Source organism: Aotus nancymaae, unplaced genomic scaffold, assembly GCF_030222135.1.
Source record: "Aotus nancymaae isolate 86718 unplaced genomic scaffold, 86718_ANA_hifiasm-v0.15.2.pri h1tg000003l, whole genome shotgun sequence".
Lineage (NCBI taxonomy): Eukaryota > Metazoa > Chordata > Mammalia > Primates > Aotidae > Aotus > Aotus nancymaae.
Genome location: NW_026988414.1, coordinates 22,620,082 through 22,642,112, shown reverse-complemented (window position 1 = coordinate 22,642,112; position 22,031 = coordinate 22,620,082). Strand labels below are relative to the sequence as shown.

Sequence of the window (22,031 nt, the reverse complement as noted above, 5' to 3'; positions counted from 1 at the left end):
ATAGAGGATCTCAGTCAATGCATTCCACACTCATGGTTTCCTCAGGCTGCGACTCCCAAGTAAAGGGAACATGGTCCCTGGAAGAATGTACAGTCTATTGGGGAGCACATGAATTTTCTTGGGTGGAACGGTCAGCATCAGGAAAAGCTACACGGAGGAGTTTCCTCTTTCCAGGTGGAGGGAAGACTACAAAGATGAGAGGCAGAGTGGAGACCTGGCTGAATGCAGGGCAGTAGAACTACTGTCTGCTGAGGTCCCAGCGGAAGAGCAGAGGGTTTTGACTAGAGGGAAAGTCGAGGCCAGGTCATAGGAGAGGCTGAGGAGTCTACACTGAAGGCAATGGACCGCAACTCTCTAAAGGTTAGGCAAAGGAGTGGCATAGTCAGATTTGCATTTTAGAAAGGTCCTTAGAACAATGAAGAGGACCCAGGTGAAAGGGAGGCCAGGAGCATCTTAGAGGACTGTTGCGGCAGTAAGCCTGGAATACCAATAATGAGGGCTCAAGGTACAGTCAAGAGAAGAGGATGGATGTGGAAGCTACAATGAAGTCAAATTGCCAGGACTCGGTGACCAATTAGATGAGGGAATAAGGTCGGAGAAAATCAAGGACTCCCAGGTTTTAACTCCCAGGAGTTAAAAATTTCCTTAAAATTACTGTTTTGAATAGGGTCCATTGGTTATCTGACATAAATTCTTGAGTAAAGATAAAAGTGAAACTTAATTTTTAGCCTGGGTGAGGGGTAGGTAATAATACCATTGACCAAGAATGGAAAACAGGTGAAGATTAGGGGGTGCGGTGGGAAGAGATGAATTAAGTTTCTGAAAAGTCCTAGAGGCAGCTGGGTATGCATCTCTGCAGTAAGACAAATTTATACCAAGAACACAGACTGGGAATCATAAGGGGATATAGAGAAATGTTAGCTTTTATTTTTGGCATCAACCATCATAATTCCCTAGAGCAGTGGTTCTGCATCACCTAGGTGGTTGTTAACGTGATGATTCTTGTCTCTACCAGTGCCCACCAAACCCCCACACACACATACACATGAAGGATGCAAAAGGTCTGGAGTAGTACCCAGGAGTCTGTGTTTTTTTTTTTTCTATTGTACATTAGATTCTGGGGTACGTGTGCAGATCATGCAAAATTGTTGCGTAGGTACATTCATGGCAAGGTGGTTTGTTGCCACCATCCCCCCATCACCTATACCTGACATTTCTCCCCATGTTATCCCTCCCCAACCCTCCCTCCCACTATCCCTCCCGTAGCCCCCCCAATGGACCCCAGTGTGTGATGCTCCCCTCTGTGTGTCCAAGTGTTCTCATTGTTCAACACCTGCCTGTAAGTGAGAACATGAGGTGTTTGACTTTCTGATCTTGTGTCAGTTTACTGAGAATGATGGTTTCCAGGTTCATCCATGCCCCTACAAAGGACACAAACTTATCGTTTTTTATGGCTGCATAGTATTCCATGGTGTGTATGTGCCACATTTTCTTTGTCCAGTCTATCACTGATGGGCATTTGGGTTGGTTCCAGGTCCTTGCTATTGTAAACAGTGCCGTGATGAACATGCGTGTGCATGTGTCTTTAGAATAGAACAATTTATAGTCCTTTGGGTATATACCCAGTAATGGGATTGCTGGGTCAAATGGAATTTCTATTTCTAGATCCTTGAGGAATCGCCACACTGTCTTCCACAATAGTTGAACTAATTTACACTCCCACCAACAGTGTAAAAGTGTTCCTATTTCTCTACATCCTCTCCAGCATCTGTTGTCTCCAGATTTTTTAATGACCGCCATTCTAACTGGCATGAGGTGGTATCTCAATGAGTCTGTGTTTTTAACAAGAGACTCTGATGCAGTGGTCCTTGGATCCATTTTGGGAAACTACCCTAAGGAGACCCTGTTGGTGTTAGTAAACCACCAGGCGGCAATGAGGCCACCATGATCTATAGGTTATCCCTCACTTGCGCTGAGAAAGAGAGTTCCTCCTGTTCTCTGTGAGATCGGGGAGGAAGGGCTTCCTCTGGGTTTGGGGTGGTGGTGGCCTGGAAGCTGTAAAAAACATGTGTAGGGAATAGGAGGAGGGCGAATGATGAGAAATTACTTAAGAGGTACAATGCACATTATTTGAGTGATGGATATTCTAAAAGCCCTGACTTTACTACTATGCAATCTATGCATAGATCCAAGTTATACTTCTACCCCATAAATTTATGCAAATAAAAAATAGGCTCGGTGCAGTGGTTCATGCCTGTAACCTCAGCACTTTGAGAGGCCAAGGTGGGTGGATCACTTAAGTCAGGAGTTCAAGACCAGCCTGGCCAACGTGGTGAAGCCCCGTCTCTACTAAAAATACAAAAATTAGCTGGGCACTGTGGCACACATCTGTAATCTCAGTTACTCAGGAGGCTGAGGCATAAGAATCACTCGAATCCGGGAGGTGGAGGTTGCAGGGAGCTGAGATCGCACCACTGCACTCCAGCCTGGGCAACAGAGAGAGATTCCATCTCAAAAAATAATAATAATAAAAACAAGTAAATACATTTTAAAAGGAACATATGCGGCTCCAGCACTGGCAAGAAGCTCAGTGGGCAGGGCACATCAATGCGCCAAGGGAAGCTGGGCCAAGGCCAAGCTGGAGTTGTGAGCAGAAGCCAGGTCATGAAGGGCGTCCCGCACTCTGTTAAGGAGTTGGGATTTCATTCTGAGTGTAAATGGATGCTTGGAAGGACTTTAAGCAGGGGGATGGCAAGGTCAAGTCTACATGCTTGAGTGACAACCCAAAGTGATTGATTTCATTGTTAATGCAGCAGGCAGAGATATTGAAACCTGAGAATAAGCAGAATTTTTGAGGCTTGCAGAAAGTTGGTTAAGCCAGTCTTTTTCCATCTCTTTGGACTCATATTCTCTGTTTTGTTTGTCCTCTGATTTTATCAGCTAATGCCCTCATGAGCAATGTTTCAAGGATAATGATGATGATATAAAGAATAATCATTTCCCCATTCAGACAAGAAGCAACAGACCTTACATTAGCGTCCTGAAGACTGGATTTCTTATTTATATTTACAAATGTTGATTCCTCTTTTCCACCCTGTTGAAGAAAGTATTTAGGTTAGTCAAAACTGAACATGTTGGCATGCAAAAAATGTTTTCAAGTCTCTTACATTCAAAAGATTATAGAAATTGGCAAGTGTACCAAAGAGGTGGTTCACTGAGTATTCGATCAATAGGGAATCTTGCTCTGGTGTTTATATACATTAACAAAAAAATGTTTTCCTAAGAAATGGGATTAAGAAAATCATTCAGATGCAATCAATTCTTGCATTCATACTTTTATTGAACACCTGCTACGTGCCAGCTGATGCCTGAATTAGAAAGGGATCTCGTGGGAAAAGCCAAGCCCTCAGTTTAATCCCTCACCTCACAGTTGAGGTCAGGAATAATAATCAGCTCATAGCACTTACAGTTTACAAAGGAATTTGGAATCTGTCCTTTCACATCAGCATAACAACCATAACAACCTGGCAGGAGTTATGTCATAGAATTTTGAGAGAAGCCTTGTCTGCCTCCCTCTGATGAGTCCCACAAAGAATGGTGGGGGAAGAAGAGACACCCACCCAGCCAGCCAGGCCAGCTGACCAGACGCTAGTTGTCAATTGAACATGCAGAGGCCTGCAGCCCTCATGCCCATCACAACATACAGAGCTTGGCCTCTGTTCTAAATACACATTGAGCAAAGATTTCAAGTCTACTGGCTTGGAGGACATGGCGTGATTAGCCTGTCAAGATGTCCCACATACAGATCCAATCAGCCTTTTTTATTTTTGTTTTTAATTTTTTTATTTCTTGAGACAGTGTAATGTTCTGTTGCCCAGGCTGGAGTGCAGCAGCACGATCCTGGCTCACTGCAGCCTTGACCTTCAGACTCAATCAATCCACCTGCTTTAACCTCCAGAGTAGCTGGTACTACAGGCTCACACCACAACACACAGCTAATTTTTTTTCATTTTTTTTGTAGAGACGAGGTTTCGCCATGTTGCCCAGTCTGGTCTTGAACTCCTGGGCTCAAGTGATCTGCCCACCTAGGCCTCCCAGAATGTTGGTATTACAGGCATGACCCACCATGCCCAGCCAAAGCCTTTTTTAGAGTTAGCAACAGATAGGACCATTGGTCTGTTTGACTTCTGCTTCCTTTCCTTATACTCTTGCTGTGCACTGATGCCAATAGGGGATCAACACTGAAACCCCTGGCAGTATACTTGGCTGTGCATCAGCCTCCTCTTGCTCCATCACAACCCCTCAAAACCCTCTAAACCATGGATTCCCAAAGCACACTTCTGTGTTCCTGTGAATATCAGTTCTACAGATGATAGTAGGATTTACTTTACAAAGCGTGCTATGGCCAGTTGGGTGTGAAAGAAAGTAAAACAGGCTTCTTTCCTGCAGGACTTTTCAGAGCCTATAAGAAGCTAATGTATATTGGGACTGTCCCATGGGATTTAGTGTGCAGCACTTCCTGAATTATCAGGGAGCATCCCATGGGGCCAGTGTTCCTTATAACATCTTGGGAAACACTGCTGTAAAATTACTGACTTCACACTGGCCCACTTTTTTCCTGCTTTCATGCCCTTCCACTGTCTGTTTGGCCAGGAAATGTTTTCTTATCTATTTCTCATCTCTTCCCTATACTTTACGAAATGGAATATTTTCAATATACTGTACTTCTTCAATGGAGCAGAAATATGGGTCCTTCACAGATAATACCTGCAGCATGGGGCTATTGAGAACATGCTAGAACTTTCTAATGTAGATAATTACGCTTTGTAAATTGCAAAATATGTGTCAGTTTTGTTTGTTCTGTGATAGTATAAAAATGGCATCCCTGAAAACAATGAAGGTAGACTGAAAATAAAGAATTTGTGACTATAACCTTGACATTACTGAGTCTGTGATGGGAAGTAAACCTGACCATCCTCTAAAAAGGGCTACCACCGTTATCTGCAAGCAATCAGTGCCCCCAGCAATTTCATCACACCACAACTGTGATCATTGTTATCAATATCTCCGTAGTGGTACAGCAACGCATTGTACCACATACTCTGCATAGATCATCTCACATAATCTTCACAATAACCTGATAGATGGCTCCATGATAGGCTCTGTCCATAGTGGGTGCTTATGGGGAGGAATGTGCTCCTTCCTGTCTGCTTCCTGCTCCTGTGAGTCACCCCATCCTTGCTGCTTCATGTGGGCAGTAGCAGTTCCTCCTGCAGTCACAGCTGAATACAGTTTGCAGTTTTCCAACACTGGCAGATCCAGCTGCATGGTGTCCACCTCAGACATATCAGCACCAGCCAGCTGATGTCCCCTCCTCAATCTGAGTCCAGCCCATAGGCATGTCTTAAGAGCTCAGAAATGCCAGTGCCAGGCACAGTACCCATGCTTGGAAGTCTGAGTTTCGTCTCCACAGGACTTCTCCTCCAGATATCTAAATTTTAATATTGACAGCATCTCTGTTCCCTCAGCTGCAGGGATGGAAAGTGCTGCCTGCAGTTGCTATCTCTGGTACCTTAGAATAGTGTGACCCAAAATGTGGTCCTATGGGCTTGTTGGAAATGCATATTTAGGCTGGGCACAGTGGCTCATGCCTGTAATTCCAACACTTTAGGAGGCTGAGGTGGGAGGATTGCTTGAGTCCAGGAGTTCAAGACCAGCCTGGCCAACATGGTAAAACCCCATCTCTACAAAAAAATCCAAAAATTAGCCAGGTGTGGTGGAGCACACCTGTAGTCCCAGCTACTTGGGAGGCTGAGGCAGGAGGATTGATTGAGCCTGTGAGGTTGAGGCTGCAGTGAGCCATGATCCCACCACTGCAGCCCAGCCTAGGCAACAGAGTAAGAGAAAGAAAGAGAGAAAGAGAGAGAGCGTGGAAGGACGGAAGGAAGGGAAGAAGAAAGGGAAGGGAAGGGAAGGGAAAGGAAAGGAAGGAAGGAAGGAAGGAAGGAAGGAAAGGCATATTCATGAGCCCCCACCCCAATTTACCAAATCTCTGGGGACAGAGCCCAGTTTTCCAGGTGACTTATGCCCAATAACATTTGAGAACCACTGCCTTCAAGTTCTCTTTACCCTTTCATGTACCTAATAAATAACTGTACACCAGGTAATAATTCTTTATATTAAAATCTTGGTTCACATATCAGGTATGGTTCACATAACCAGTTCCCATCTCCTGACTGGACCCTGACTGACACAGCATCTCAGTCCTATGGTGCCTCTTTCTTCTCTGTGACATGGAGAAAATCCTGTAACATGAAATCAAAGGAATGTATGCATCCTGCGCACCTGGATGTTCACTCGGGAAGCGTTTTCCAACTGAGCTTTCAGAATGTTACACTTCACATGATCCGCCACAGGGGAAGGCAAAAGTGGAGTCTGAAGAGTTTTCTCTGAGACTTTCTTTTCTTCAGCCTGAGACAAACCAAAATGCAAACAGCAGATTGTAAACAAGGAGAGAAAAGCAGGTGCATTAACTTTTCCCAACAATTGCATAGAACACATAGATCTAGATACACAGACAGGTGTATCACTAACTCCTTGTATTGTTACCAGTGCCTTACAATTTGCAAAGGATTCCCCAGCACAGCATCTCATTCCCTCATGAAATAGGGTGAGGCTTTACCAGAAGTCAGGGTAAAGAGTCAAAGAGAGAAGAAGGCTCTCCCAGCATCACGGGGCAAGAACCAGTGGCACAACAGGACATCTCCTGGTTCATGTCTCCTACGTGTCAATCCAGTGTTATTTTCCCCATAACTGCCATCTCTTACATAGAAAGACTCAATTCTGTGACTTGCTGGGTCCAGGGGAAGGGTACAAAATATTCATTGGTATTTTGACAACAAATCTTGCAGAAAATTGTGATTTTTCAACAAGAAATTTGTATCTGTTACCTTATTGTAGAGTGTCTTGAACTTCAGTAATTTGCACAACCTTTATAATTTTTGCCATATCCCGTGTATTTACTGAACATGTGTCTATAATGATCCAGTTAAGGCGAATTACTCTGGGACTACCTATTTGAATTGTGCCCAAAGCAATAATATCTTTGAAATTATAGGCTTTGTGACTATTATATTTACTATAATAAACATGATGATATCCACATCACTATTAAAATAAAAAATACTCATCCATGTGTACAATCTGAAGCCATCTTTGATGGTATACACACCACATTTTGGGAAATAATGTCTTATTGTTAATCATGCCTATTGTGGTCATTTCATATCCCAGTGCTAATATGGTACTCAGCACATAGTAGATGTCCAATAAATACCTACTAAAGAAGATTATGATAATATACAGTCATTATTAGAAGAGATGTGTTTAATAAGAAAGGCACATGACCGTATGACTGCTAGAGGTCAGTTCAGTAATATTAGGACTAAATGTGACATGTCAGCCACATGCCCCACAGCCAGAATAAAATGTCCTAGCGCTCTCAGGTTCTGCAAGTTCCAACATTAATCTTATTCACTAATTAAGAAGTCCTACTGAACACGCTGGTACACACCAAGTGCTATGAAAGCTGTAGAGGAAGGAGACAGCAACTGGCCAGCAAACATCGTTTAATAAAGAAATGAAGAAATAGCGTAGAGTCTCCCAGGGGGAACTCGAAACACATGGAGAAGCATTTGGTAGACCAAACAGAACTCTCCAATTTCATGTAACAGCAAGACAGGCAAAGACAGATTTGAATCTCAGCTCTTTCACTTACTTGCACCATTAATTAAAAAAAAAATGTTGATGGACTGGGCAAGGTGGCTCACTCCTGTAATCCCAGTGCTTTGGGAGGCTGAGACGGGTGGGTCACTTGAGCCCAGGAGTTGGAGACCAGCCTGGGAAACACAGCGAAACCCCGTCTCCACTAAAAACAGAAAAATTAGCAGCTTGTGGTGGCATGAACCTGTAATTCTAGCTACTCAGGAGGCTGAGATGGGAGAATCACCGGAGCTCAGGTTGTGGGATGGAGGTTGCAGTGAGCTAAGATTGCGCCACTGCACTCCAGCCTGGACAACAAGCAAGACCCTGTCTCAAAAAAAAAAAAAAAAAAAAAAAAAAAGCCAGTTGCCAACATATACTGAGAGCTTATTATGGGTTAGCCACTGACTATGCATTTCATATTCATGTCTCACCAAGTCCCCGCATGTAACCATCTCAGTTCGAGGTAACTACTATCACTATCCCCATTTTATAGATACAAAAAAAAGGTGGAGAGATGGTAAGTCACTTGGCCACAGTCACACAGGAAGTAAGCAGAGGAGCCAAGACTGACAGCCAAGAATATCTGTTACTCCAAAGCCGGAGCTCCTGACTGCTCAGTCATACGGGCTCCCCTGAAATTCTCTGAATCTGTTTCTTCCTAAGATTGTTATGGTGCCCAAATGAAAAAAAACAGATATAAATGGCACTTTCAGGTTAGATTCTTTAGTTAGCAAATATATATAACCAAAAAAAAAAAAAAAAAAAAGCATTAGATGTGAGAACACTAATGATCGATCCTGAGCCATCAATGGTTCCTGAGCCGTCAAGCTGAATTTGAACAAAGCTGGCTCATTTGACTGGATTCATTATCCCGAGGGCCTCCACTTTCTCCTTCAGGCAAATAAGTAACATTTATTTTGAAAGGTGAGGTTTACAGTATACCCTTAAGTTAATTTATCTTGTGTTTATAAATCCTGTTACATCAAGATAATTGAATGGATATTTCATTGGTGCATGAAGAGATAATTTTAAAATTAGATTTAATTTTTCAGAATGGTATCCTGGCATACAGGAGTCAAGTTGGTTACAAAGCCCATTTGAGGCTTTTGACAATTGCTTAAGGGGAAGTAGTTATACTGGCAGTAATGACTGAGGACCTACTTCAAAAAATTGAATGCTGCTAAAATAAGAATGAGAAATTAGCATTGATTTTTCCCCTTGAATTTACTAATTCTAAACTGCTTTTTTAGACATAAAATTCAAGCTGGCTTGTTCTTGTTCACCCCGGACAAAGCAAGGCCTGTAATATTCTGCTATATGAATTGACACAGGTGAAGGCCAACATACATTTTGGGAAATGTGTGCATCATTATATGAATTTGTATAAAAGATACCTCTGTGGGAGATAAACATCTGGGTTACAGGACTATATCATTCCTGCCCGGAGGATGGCTCTAAGAACGTTGTGCTTTCTCTTTCCCTGTGACTATATTTTGTATTTTATGTTCAGTCAATTTGAATTGTGGAAAGATATTTTGTTGTTCAATATGGATTACAGAATTTCAAATCACAGATATGAATGACAATTAGGCTTTGATATTATTATAGCTGGAAACAGTTCATCTATTTGGGGATATCGTTTGGTGATAAAGAAGTGATCAGATGTATATTTAAATTGCTTAGACAAATTGCTTACACATCTAAAATCTAATGAGAATGAAATTTTTGTGTTAATTTTGGGCACGAACTTTAGAACTAGACAGTGAAAATGACACATGTCACCATTCAATCAAGAACAGGAAGTTATCCAAACGTTAGAAGAATCAGAGGATTCTTGATCCTTGAGGCTGGAAAAAACCTTAAAAGCCATCCAAGCCAGTGGCTCCCAATTTTGGTGTCATGATCAGAAGTGAGGTCTGTTGCAAGGAATGTTTCATGAATGATAAAGTGTGACCAGGCACAGTGGCTCACGCCTGTAATCCCAGCACTTTGGGAGGCCGAGGTGGGCAGATCACTTGAGGCCAGGAGTTCAAGACCAGCCTGGCCAATATGGTGAAACCCTGTCTCCACTAAAAATATAAAAATCAGCTGGTGTGGTGGCACATGCCTGTAATCCAAGCTACTCGGGAGGGTAAAGTAAGAGAACTGCTTGAGCCTGGAAGGCGGAGGCTGCAGTGAGCTGAGATCACGCCATTGTACTCCAGTCTGGGAGACAGAGCGAGACACCATCTCAAAAAAAAAAAAAAATCTAAGTGTGAAGTAATATATTGTGTGTGTGTGTGTGTGTGTGTGTGTGTCAGGACAAAGTCAAAATTATCTGTATAATCACATAGCTTTAGCTTACTTGATTACTAATGCATTTCTTTTTTTTTTTTTTTTGAGACAGAGTCTCACTCTGTTTCCCAGGTTGCAGTGCAGTGGTAGGATCTCAGCTCACTGCAACCTCCACCTTGTGAGTTCAAGCAATTCTCCTGCCTCAGCCTTCCAAGTAGCTGGGATTACAAGTGCCCACCACCATGCCTGGCTAATTTTTGTACTTATAGTAGAGATGGGGTCTTGTCATGTTGCCCAGGCTCATCTTGAACTCCTGACCTCAAGAGATCCACCTGCCTTGGCCTTCCAAAGTGCTAGGATTACAGGCATGAGCCACCGTGCCAGGCCAATTTCTTTGAGTGGAGGAGCTAGGAAGGGAGCTATAACTTGAGCTCCAGGGAAATGCTGGATAACCCACAGGTGTCTCAGGTAGGCCTTCACCCAGAGCAAGCTGCTATTGTCAATGCCCCACCAATAGTCATGGCAACTGCAAATCACTATGGAGCTTGTGAGTTCTGTGCTACACTATATCCTGTATTTCCTCGCAAAATATTTTTGGATTTTGTCAAACTCTGGATAAGCCCCCATTAAAACCATTTATCATGTATATTGCAGAAGAAAAGTTGAAAACCAAGAGACTAAGAAAAAGAATACCAATCTAGGGACACACGGTGCATTGGGTTGAATCCTCAGCAACTAAGGCAAGCCTGCTCAATAAAGATTTGTTGATTGAATGGCTATCAGAGCCACCCTGCAGGAGGAATTCTCTCCAGCTGGCCATCACGGAGGGTGGTACAGGAATAAAAAGTGAATGAGCAGGGCTTTGAAGGTTAAACCTGAAGTTGGGGGCCGTTAGTAATCACAGGAACTTTAGGCTGCCCAGCTGAGGGATTAGGGGGAGGGTCAGGGAGGGGAAGGGCAGGAGGTATAACCTTCCCATGCTGCACAGGGCAGGAGTCGGAGCTTCCCAGTTCAGTTCTTGCAAATTCTTCCTATTCCCTCTCATAAAGGGACAAAGCTAAGCATTAAAGTGGCAGAATGGAATCATGAGTGAAAAAGACTCTTCCTTTGGGGATTTAAAAAATTAAAGTGTAGGTACAACAGTGTTTCTCAAGTAGGGAGATTTTGCCCTTCCGAGAACATCTGGCCATGTCTGGAGACATTGTCACAACTGGATGGGGGTCGCTAGTGGCATTTAGTGGGCTGTGGCTGCAAACATTTTACAATGCACAGGATGGCCACTGCAACAAAGAGTCATCAGCCCAAAGTGTCACTAGCATCGAAGTTGAGAAATGCTGGCATAGAAAAGGAAGAAACGTGTTGGAGTGCAAAGGACACGGGATGGAGAGTGAAGGGCCTCGCGACCTTGGGAAGGGCCATGCAACCTTGAGAACGTCATTTTCTTCTTCTGATCTGAGATATTGAGAGTTGTCGAAGGGCTGTGCAACCTTGAGAAAGTATTTCTCTTCCTCTGATCTGAGATATTGAGAAGGTTGAAATAAATGACCAACTGAATCCTGCAGTGGTATGTATCCTTCTAAGATACAATTTGGCTTTTACAAGGCTGCCCATTTGGATGTAAGAATAGGTTTAGCCTTGGCCAGGTGTGGTGGCTCATGCTTGCAATCCCAGCACTTTTGGAGGCTGAGGTGGGTGGATCATAAGGTCTGGAGTTCGAGACCAGCCTGACCAACACAGTGAAACCCTGTCCCTACTAAAAATACAAAAATTAGCTGGGCATGGTGGCAGGTTCCTGTAATCTCAGCTACTCAGGAGGCTGAGGCAGGAGAATCACTTGGATCCAGGAGGTGGAGGTTGTAGTGTGCTGAGATTGTGCCACTGTACTCCAGCCTGGGTGACGGAGCTAGACTCCATCAGAAGAAGGAGAAGGAGGAGGGGGAGGGGGAGGGGCAGGAGGAGGGGGAGTGGGAGTGGGAGGGGGAGGGGGAGGGGGAGGGGGAGGGGCAGGGGCAGGGGTTTAGCCAAAAGGGGGCTAGGCTTCTGCCCTGTCTCCTCCTCCCTCCTTACCTCAATCCCTCCTTTCCTTCTCTCTGGAAACGGTTACTGAATATCTACTATGTGCCTGGCATTCTCAGAGGGAAACAGAGGGCTAGAAATGGAAAGTGGTAAATGTGGATGCTTCCTCTGGAGCTTTCGATCTAGCAGGAGGGAGAGACAACTAACAAACAGATCTAGCCTGTCGGGCAAGACACCAAGAACGGCGCCAAATGCTATAATTCACCTGAAAGGAAGGTAAGTAAATATTTGCTCCTAAAGGACAGCCTAAACAGAAATGTCAGGAAAGACAGAGTAGTGATCCCTCCAAGGCAAAGGCGCTTGGTTTAGCGGGCAGGCTAGGGGAGTCATCAGAGGTCTGATGTCAGCGCCAAGTCCAAGGCCACTGCACACGGTCACTGCAGAGCCCCAGCCCTTGTTTATGTTGGCACCTTGTTTATGTTGATGTGCAGAGGAGGCCAGGGTCCAGCAGCCTTCACAGTTTCCAGTTCCAGCTTCTTTAGATGAGCAGCGGCTTCACTGAACAAGGCAGGTGTTCCTGGACTCAGTTCTACAAAGCAGCCAGGAGAAATAAATAAGGAAAGTTGAAAGGACAGATAAGGAGGAAAAGGAAGACTTGGCAGCGCCCGATTCCCAGCACGCTTTCTGCCGGCTTTCTCCTCCTCCGGCAGCTCTCATGCCCTGAGTATGCATCACCTGATGGGGTGTGAGAATATCTGAGGTCAAAGTTTCAAGGCCTAACTGCCACACATGAGCTGGACACCCGTGGGTAAGTCGTTTTGCCTCTCTGACCCTCTGAGCTATTTAAAAAAGAAAATAAAACTACTTACCTTACAGGGTTGCTGTGAATATAAAATGAAGTCATTTATGTATAAATGCTTTAAAAAATGGAAAAGCAGTATGCAAATTGGAAAGATTAGTGTTCAGGCTAACAGGCATATAATGTACCTTAAAAGCCATGTTACAGTCCTAAAATCAAATCCGTTGATTTAGATTTTTGTGCTACTTTGGATTTGTTTGCCACTACTTCTCCTTCTAGCTTGAATTTACTCATTAATACATTACATATTCATTACATATTAAAACTTGTGCCAAGTATCATTAGCAATTGAGATCTGGGAGCTGAAGTAAAGAGGTGAATGAGACACAATTCTAGTCTAATGGGGATGACAGACAGAGTGGAGATATTCCGAAGACTGAGAAAAGGTTTATTTAATTGCTATAGGAGCAAGACGAAGACGCTCCAAAGCCAGGAATTGCGGACGGATGTTAGAGAACATTTCACTGACAACCAAACATTTGAACGTGCTCCTAAGGATGTGTAGGAGTTCACCAGGGTGGGGAAAAGCATTCTAGGCAGCAGCATGTGCAAAGGACAGCGTTGAGACCCAGCAGAGTATCTGGTGAGAAGAGAGTAGCTCTGTGTAGCTAGAGTGTGGTTAGGAGTGGAGGGAAGAATGGAAACCTTAGCAGGGGTCAGGATATGCAGGTCTGCGTATGGCCCTGCTCAGAAGCACGGACTTTATCCCAGACAGTGAAGAGCCAATGAAAGGTCTTATGGCATGTGGTCAGAGCTATGGGGTGAGAGCTATGACTTTGGCAGCTACTATTTGGAGATTGTGCTGGAGGGAGTGCCCCTTAGGAGGCTGTTATGGTTATCTAGATATACAAAGATGAGGCAGGGACTAGGGCATAGGCAGCATTGATAGTGATGAGGGGATAGAATTCTGATTCTTCGATACCAAGTGGGCGTCAAGTTCCCATTTCCAGCTCAGCCAACATAGGGTTGTTCCCTGTGGCCCTGAGGTGAAGGTTGAATGAGCCATCTTGTCTCACCAGCTCACAGACTCATGCAGTATCAGAGCTGGAAGATTCCCTGGTTATCATCTCAATACCCTCTACCCCATTTCATGGATGAGACAATTGAAGATCAAAGAGGGGACCCAGTTCAAAGGTGAGAGTTAGAATCAAAAAGAATCAAAGTCCCCACTTCAGTACTTTTCTTTTTTTCTTTTCTTTTCTTTTTTTTTTTTTTTGAGACAGAGTCTCACTCTGTCACCCAGTCTGGAGTGCAGTGGCACCATCTTGGCTCACTGTAACATTCATCTCCCAGGTTCAAGCAATTCTCCTGCCTCAGCCTCCGGAGTAGCTGGGATTACAGTGCCTGCCACCACACCCACCTATGTTTTGTATTTTTAGGAGAGATAGGGTTTCACCATGTTGGCCAGGCTGGTCTTGAACTCCTGACCTCAAGTGATACGCCCACCTCGGCCTCCCAAAGTGCTGGGATTACAGGGGTGAGGCACCGTGCCTGGCCTTCGGTACTTTTCAAACAACATTCGATAAACAGCAGGTTCTTTCCCCCTAGTCTACCAGAGATGAATTCTTTGGTAATGTATAATAAAAGTGAGTTTCTAGAAAAATAAAAAAATGGACATGCAGAATCAAAGCCCACTTTTTTATTAGATTTAACAGATAAAACATCACTCTATCATATTGCTAACAATATTTCTGGGCTTAGTATGGTGGCTCATACCTATAATCCCAGAACTTTGGGAGGCTGAAGCAGGAGAATTGCTTGAGCCCAAGAGTTCGAGACCATCCTGGGCAGCATGGCGAGACCCTGTCATAAAATAAAATAATAAAATTTCTAAGGGCTCACTCTGCATTTTTGTAACTTCTCTTCCTGGGACCCGTAACAGTGGACAGATTGGATCCACCTGACACCACCTTGCTCTCAGAAATGGAATGTCAGAAATGGGATAGAATGACTTTTTCTGTAATGAAGAAAGTAGAAAGCCCAGCCATCACTTCCCTCGCCTCTTTCTCTCGTCCATTGCTCAAGCCAGTACTGGTTACTGCACAAGCAGAGAACTGTTAAGAAAGAAAGTAGAGGCAGGGCGCGGTGGCTCACACCTGTAATCCCAGCACTTTGGGAGGCCGAGGCAGGTGGGTCACCTGAGGTCAGGAGTTTGAGACCAGCCTGGCCAACATAGCGAAACCTGTCTCTACTAAAAATACAAAAATTAGCCAGGCGGGGTGGCACCTGCCTATAATCTCAACTACTCAGGAGGCTGAGGGAGGAGAATCGCTTGGGAAGTGGAGGTTGCAGTGAGCCAAGATCAGGCCACTGCACTCCAGTCTGGGTGACAGAGCTAGACTCCATTTCCAAAAAAAAAGGAGGTAGAGAACTGTGACCCTGTAATGAAATTGGAGTTTATTGGTAAGCCATAATCCCTAAAGTACTTCTATTCAAGTGCATAAGGCTCTTGTCTACTCTGGCCCAAACCTGGTAGCCCAGCATAACATGACCACCATTGTGTGCTGCACTGCAAGGGTCTGTCTTAAGAATCCAGGGAAGGCTCATGCCCTGTAGCATTGCTCCCCCCTCTCCTGCCTTGCCCCCTCCATCCCTACTCACTTGTAAGGGACTTGCTGCTGGAGTTTGGGGACCTGAGAGGCCCCTCTTTGTTCTCCAGGGTCAGTGAGAGGCTGTAGTTTGAGTGGTGCTGGTGCTGGTGCTGGTGCTGGTGCTGGTGCTGGTGGTGATGCCTTCCTGAAGCTGCAGTGAGGAACGGCGTGCCCCCGTTCTCCTCAATGCCAAAAGGCAACCGGTCCGGGGTGCTGAGCACTGGGGAAGGGAGCGGGTAGCTGTGGAGGGCGACAGAGTCAGGATTTAGAAAAGCAAAATGCCTTGCAAGCCCTGTGTGTACCTTCAAAGACATTCTCTAGGCATTAAGCACTGAAAGACATAAATTCAAAAAATAGATCCATAGTTACAAAATACGTACAATGGTAATATCATACTTGAAGAAAGTAGAAGTTTGTATATATCAGAGACTTTAAATCTTGTACCTTAAAAAAGTCTTTGAAATTAAATGAAATAACATTTATTTCTTTTTTTAAAAAGGCATTCTCTAAATGAGAGGAACAGGTACAAACAATAATAAAATGCTTTGTAAATAATCCTATGACAAGATCATAGTGCAAACCAGAAGTCTTGGGGTCACTTTCTCTTCCTCTCTATCATCCCCAACTTGCAGTAAGCTCCAGTTAACATCACTGCTACAACATCTTTTTCTTGAGACAGGGTCTTGCTGCGTTGCCCAGGCTGGAGTACAGTGGCACAGACACAGCTCACTGTGGCCTCAAGCTCCCAGGATCAAGTGATCCTCCCACCTCCGCATCACAGGCAGCTGAGACCACAGGCACACGACACCATGCCTGGCTAATTTGTAAAAAATTTTTTGTAAATATGGGGTCTCGCTGTGTTGCTCAGGTTGGTCTCAAATTCCTGGGCTCAAGTGGTCCATTCTCCTGGGCTTCCCAAAATGCTGGGATTACAAGTGTGAGCCACTGTGCCCAGCTTACAACATCTTTTAATTCCAATAGATCACCTCCTTTTTTTTTTTAAATCTAGGATTGCCCCATTTGAAGCCCATGTCATCTCCCACCCAGACCTTTCTAACAGATTCCTGCCAGCTCTCCCCATCTCTGCCTATTCCTTTAGTCCATCCTCCACAGAGTAATTGCCAGAGTGCTATTCTAATTACACACCAGACCATGCTCTCCTTCCTCAAGGAGTTTGAATATATCTCTATTACTAATCATTCTTTTTTTTTTTGAGGCAGGGTCTCACTGTTGCCCAGACTGGAGTGCAGTGGTGCTATCTTGGCTCACTGCAATCTCCACCTCCCGGGTTCAAGCAATTCTCATACCTGAGTCTCCTGAGTAGCTGGGATTACAGGTGCTCACCACCACGCCTGGCTAATTTTTGTATTTTTAATAGGGACGGGGTTTCACCATGTTGGCCAGGCTGGTTTCAAACTCCTGACCTCAAGTGATCTGCCTGCCTCGGCCTCCCAAAGTGCTGGGATTACAGGCATGAGGCACCGCTCCCAGCCTAATATTAATAATTCTTAACCACTTTAAGACAGGAACCCCTTTGGAAATCTGATGAGTACCATGAACCTTTCCTGTACCAACATGCAACATCCTACACACAATTTCAGGCCCTCTAGAGCCTCTCCATGGGCCCAGGTGAAGAGCCCTGGCTTGCAGGATAAAAGCCACACTCCTTTATGTGGCACTGACCGCCCCTCCCCCAATCTTGTCCTGGTCTCTTTTCAGCTTCATCTCCTGCTACATCCTTCTGCTTCACACCTAACTCCTTCCCATCCTGATGCTTCTCACTTCCTGCTGCCTCCTGGAGTCCGACCTCATCTGTCAACCCGGTGAAAATACCCCTTCTTCCAGGAAGACTTCCAGCCTTTAAGACCCAGATAAAGATCCCCTTCTCCTATTCCCCTGCAGGGCTAACCCCTTTTCCTGCTCATTCTCATGGTTCAGGTCTCTACAGCCCACTCTTTCACTCTGCCTTCAAGGAACTCACACGGCAGAGTAGGAAGCTCTGTGATTCAGTCACTTACAATCATACTAGAACAAACTGCTAAGAAAATGCAGAAGTGGAAGCAATCGGTTCTCCTGAGAGAAGGTGTTTGTAAGGCAAAGAGCATTCGGGGAAAACAGTTAAGTTTTGCTGGACAATTCTTGAAACAGAATCTTCTCATAGGAAACCACATTCCTTGTGTTGGTATGGGATTGATATTTCCTCCTGGGGGTGGGCCTGAGACTTGAGCCTGGCCAATCAGAGTCCTGCATCCTTCTAGTGAGCGTATTCTGGAATGTGATCCAATTAGGGACAATCAGAGTTTTTCCTAAGATTTAACACAGGAAAACGGAAAGAAAGGCTCTCTCTTTCTTTGTGACAGGCAGCCAAGGCCTTATTGTATCTTCTGTGTGCCGGAAGCACTTTTGCCTTTGTCTGTTTTCTTTTCTTTTTTTTTTTTTTTTGAGACAGTTTCGCTCTTGTTACCCAGGGTGGAGTGCAATGGCACGATCTTGGCTCACCGCAAACTCCACCTCCTGGGTTCAAGCAATTCTCCCACCTCAGCCTCCGGAGTAGCTGGGACTACAGGCACGCGCCACCATGCCCAGCTAATTTTTGTATTTTTAGTAGAGACGAGGTTTCACCATGTTGACCAGGGTGGTCTCAATCTCTTGACCTCGTGAGCCACCCGCCTCGGTCTCCCAAAGTGCTGGGATTATAGGCGTGAGCCACTGTGTCCAGCCTATCTGTTTTCTATAAAAATGAACCAAAAATTAAATTTCATGACTGTATAAAAGTATGTTAATACCATATATTAAAACATTTTCTTCAACTGAACATCCATTTTTTTAATTTTAAAAAATAGTGAAAACATTTTTGTGGGTCCCTGAAAGTATTGTGAGCCTAAGTATTGTGTGCCTACTATGTGTAATGGATAAGCTGGTTCTGGCTGTAAGGGTGTTGTAAGCTGGGGCTCTTCTTGAATGTCTTTTTTTGGACACAGAGAACTAGTATCTGTGAGACGGAAGCCAATGCACAAAGAAAGACAAGACGAGCAGAGGTCAGAGGTAGTCAGAGAGAGAAGAAACCTAATGGTATCATTTTAGCTCTCGGTTCCAGCCGCACTTGAAGCTGGCATTACCACTGACCTTTTCAATTAGAAGGTCCAGTAAATTCCGTTATTTATTTATTGCTTGATGTAGTTGGGTTTTTCCTATTTATAACCCACATGCTTGAGATCAGAGGAGGTGTACTGTTTTGTCATTGTTTTTGTGTGTGTAGACTTTCTTTTAGGTGGAAAAGGTAGAAACAGCTGTTCCAGGCCTAAGGAATAGTATGAGCAAAGGAATGGTGCTTGACAGAGCGGGATGCCTGGAGAAGAGAAGTGAGGAGGGAAGTCGCAGGAAGGGAGACTAAGACAGGCTGGGGCTGGTTATGAAGGGCTTAGTTATCAGGTTAGCAGGTGCTGGGTTATCAGGGAAAGGACTTAAGCAAGGAAGTTACATTTTGGAGAGTTTATTTTGAGTGCTGTGTGGAGGAGACTGGTGGGGAGAGACTCCAGTATCTCTCTGTTAAGAGACTGCTGCAGAGTGAGATCTAGACTGACCTGGTGGATGGAGCGAAGTGAACTGTCTCGGCTATTTCTGAAGCTGTGTAAGCAGGGCTTGCAGGCCTGTCACTTGGGGACATTGGGAGGAGGTGTCATTGAGGACTCTGTTGCAGATGCAGGAGACAGTCCAGAAAAAATGGCACTATTTCTTCCCTACATTGCCCCATGAGCTGCATCTCTGACCCAACTTGGCTGCCTCCTAGAGACTTTGCTCAAGTGCGTGTGTGTGTGTGTGTGTGTGTGTGCATGCATGTGCGTGTGTGTGTAAGAATATGGAAGAAGGCATGAGTTTGCCCTCTGGGAATCACAATCCCTCCTCGCCTCTCCAACCTAAAACATAACCAGGGTACGCACCCTCTTCATGTCCCATGGAACAGCAAAAAGTGCCCTGAGTTGGAGTGGAAAAACCTGGGCTCGAGTCTTAGTTCTGCCCCTCCTTGGCAGGAGAAGCTTGGGCAGTCACTCTGGACTTCCATTCCCTCAACTGTAACATGAGTTGGGTTAGGTGACTTCTGGGCAAATTTCTGGATCTGAGAACCATCTTTTCCCCCGACTATTTATCCAGTACTTGCTGTAAGTCCCAGGTACTGCGCTAGCTATTTTACAGAGAAGATTGCCTTTTATAAACATGGAGACCTTTGCTTGTTACACAGTAGGTGCTCCATAAATATTTGCTGGAAGGAAGAAGGGAGGGAACGGAAGGGGGAGGAAGGAAGAATGAAAGGAAGGAGGGATTGATGAAGTTGTGCAGCTGAGATTTGACAACAGCTCTGCAGACCCCAAAGCCTGTTAATATTATTTTTCCTGTCTTGCAAATATGTTGGAAATAATATCTGTCCTACGGAGCTGCAGAGACTGGGAGCTCAGAACAGAAAATTCCCCTTGCTTGGAAGGACTGGAGAGAGCTTCCCGATGGAAGGCTCATCTTCCACCCTGCCCTTCTTCCTCACTGCTACCAGCCTATTAAAGGTCTGACACTGTCATTGTGTAGGTGGGAGGGACAAATCAGAGAAACTTCAAAAGGAAAACAGGGACAGGATAGGGATAGTAGCTGGATTAGAGAAAGGGAGAACATGGAGACACGGAGGGGTCAGAAAAATTCCAAATTCTTTTTAGCCTGGAGGACTAGGCGAATGGCATGTCATTAACAGAAAGAAGGAGGTGGAGAATGAGGGCTGATTTGAGCAGAAAAAATTATGATTGAACATCACATGGATAATAAAGAGTGTGAGAATGAACACCCAAAGGGAAAGATGTCTTGTAGCAGAGATCTGGCGTACATTCAGGGCCGGAGGTGGAGTTGGAAAGCTTTGAGTAAGAGTTCCTAAGGGATGGCAAATAGATATCATCTGTCATGCCAACTCCAATTGATTCTCACTATCTGCTTTGAGTACAAGATTCAGAAGAAGTCTGAGGTTGTGCCCAACTCAGGGGGGAAGAGTGCTGTGATTGATTATTGATGTCTGCCACGGACTTGGAAGAGCACAGTGGTATCATGCATTTGTTTTTCCAAGTTAAAAGTGAGTGGTATTTAAAACTTTATTTCAAGGAAACCCAGGGTAAAGAGTTAAACAGTAAAAAGATATGTATGTGAGGAGTGAGAAAGTGCATTTCATAACATGTCAAATAAAATATGCATGTGTGACCTTCATCTTACAGCTACTTTGGAGAGAGGCAGAGAAAGAAACAAATGAAAAGAGAAATAGATGAGGGTCAGAGAAGCTGCCTGAAGCTGGAATCCGGAATCTGCTCAGGTTAAAGGTCTCTCAAAGAGCAAAGGTTCCCAAGCAGGCAGTAGAATGACCTGTGCGCTTTCTCAACTCACACGCCTGGGGAATCATCCTAAAGATTCTAACATGGAGCTGGGCATGGAGGCTTATGCCTGTAATCCCAGCACTTTGGGAGGCCAAGGCGGGTGGATCACGAGGTCAAGAGATCGAGACCATCCTGGCTAACACAGTGAAACCCCATCTCTACTAAAAATACAAAAAATTAGCCAGGTGTGGAGGCCTGCATCTGTAGTCCCAGCTACTCAGGAGGCTGAGGCAGGAGAATCACTTGAACCCAGGAGGCGGAGGTGGCAGTGAGCCAAGATTGCACCACTGCACTCCAGTCTCAGTGACAGAGACTCTGTCTCAAAAAAAAAAAAAAAATGGAGAAGTTTTGTGGGGTTGCTCATGGCTTCATGGATTGTGTCCTGAGGAACTCCTGGAGATGGCACTCACATAGACTATAATGTCAATGACATTCACTAGGTCGTGCATCTTCCCTCCTAACAGGGACCTCAGAGAAGGTCAAGCCCACCCTAGAAGGTCCAGCAGTACTTGGGGACCTCGGCTAAGGCCCAGAAGACAAAGCCGGCTGCACACTCACCATCATCAGGGACTGAGGTTCCTGGCATTCTGGAAAGGAGGTCCCACATCCTGGTTTTCAGGGTGGGTGACAGAGGACAGATGTAGGCTTCAGTCTCTGCTTTCATGAGCTGGCAGTTGAAAAGAAATCTAGTGTGGAAGAAGGGGCTGCTATGTGCCTAGCACTGTGCTAGGCACTTTAATGGTTAATTTTCAGTTTTTCTGCAAGGAAGCTGCTGGTGCCCCCTTAGACACTGGGGCTTAGTGAAAGGGACTAATGTGCCCTGTTAGTACATGCAAAGTGAGAGCTGCCCCGACCTAATTTCTTCTTTTCCCTTTTCTCAAGGGAAGATCCAGTTCCCATTTGGCCTCCAACTCCAGAAAAGCTAGTGTTCCTACTGGGGCCTACTCATAAGTGACTTTATTGCCTGCAGAACAAGTGAGGTTACAGGGGCTCTTTGAGCCCTGACAAATCCCATATGCACCCCCCGCCAGAGCCTCTCCTCTCCCTGACCCTGGACTGGCAGACTACCAAGCACGTGGTGCTCAGTCAAAATTGCTGCATGCTGGGTCGGGTGCAGCAGCTCAC

General features: G+C 44.9%; 1 protein-coding gene and 1 long non-coding RNA gene across 4 annotated transcripts in view; one reads left to right on the top strand and one right to left on the bottom strand.

Annotated features, from left to right (window-relative positions):
- The window catches only part of EPB41L4B (erythrocyte membrane protein band 4.1 like 4B), a 160,132-nt gene that overhangs the window by 32,919 nt on the left and 105,182 nt on the right, over positions 1-22,031 (bottom strand). For all 3 annotated transcript variants that reach the window (XM_064379093.1, XM_021672136.2, XM_064379079.1), the window contains exons 16-19: positions 15,515-15,744; positions 12,525-12,643; positions 6,346-6,471; positions 3,027-3,094 (exon numbers count right to left, since the gene is read on the bottom strand). In XM_064379093.1, the coding sequence (XP_064235163.1) occupies positions 3,027-3,094; positions 6,346-6,471; positions 12,525-12,643; positions 15,515-15,744 (543 nt within the window). The remainder of the gene's footprint in view (positions 1-3,026; positions 3,095-6,345; positions 6,472-12,524; positions 12,644-15,514; positions 15,745-22,031) is intronic.
- LOC135276058 (uncharacterized) overlaps positions 12,544-22,031 on the top strand; it is a 30,527-nt gene continuing 21,039 nt past the window's right edge. The window contains exons 1-2 of the long non-coding RNA XR_010343616.1: positions 12,544-12,862; positions 13,933-14,047. This is a non-coding gene — a long non-coding RNA (uncharacterized LOC135276058). The remainder of the gene's footprint in view (positions 12,863-13,932; positions 14,048-22,031) is intronic.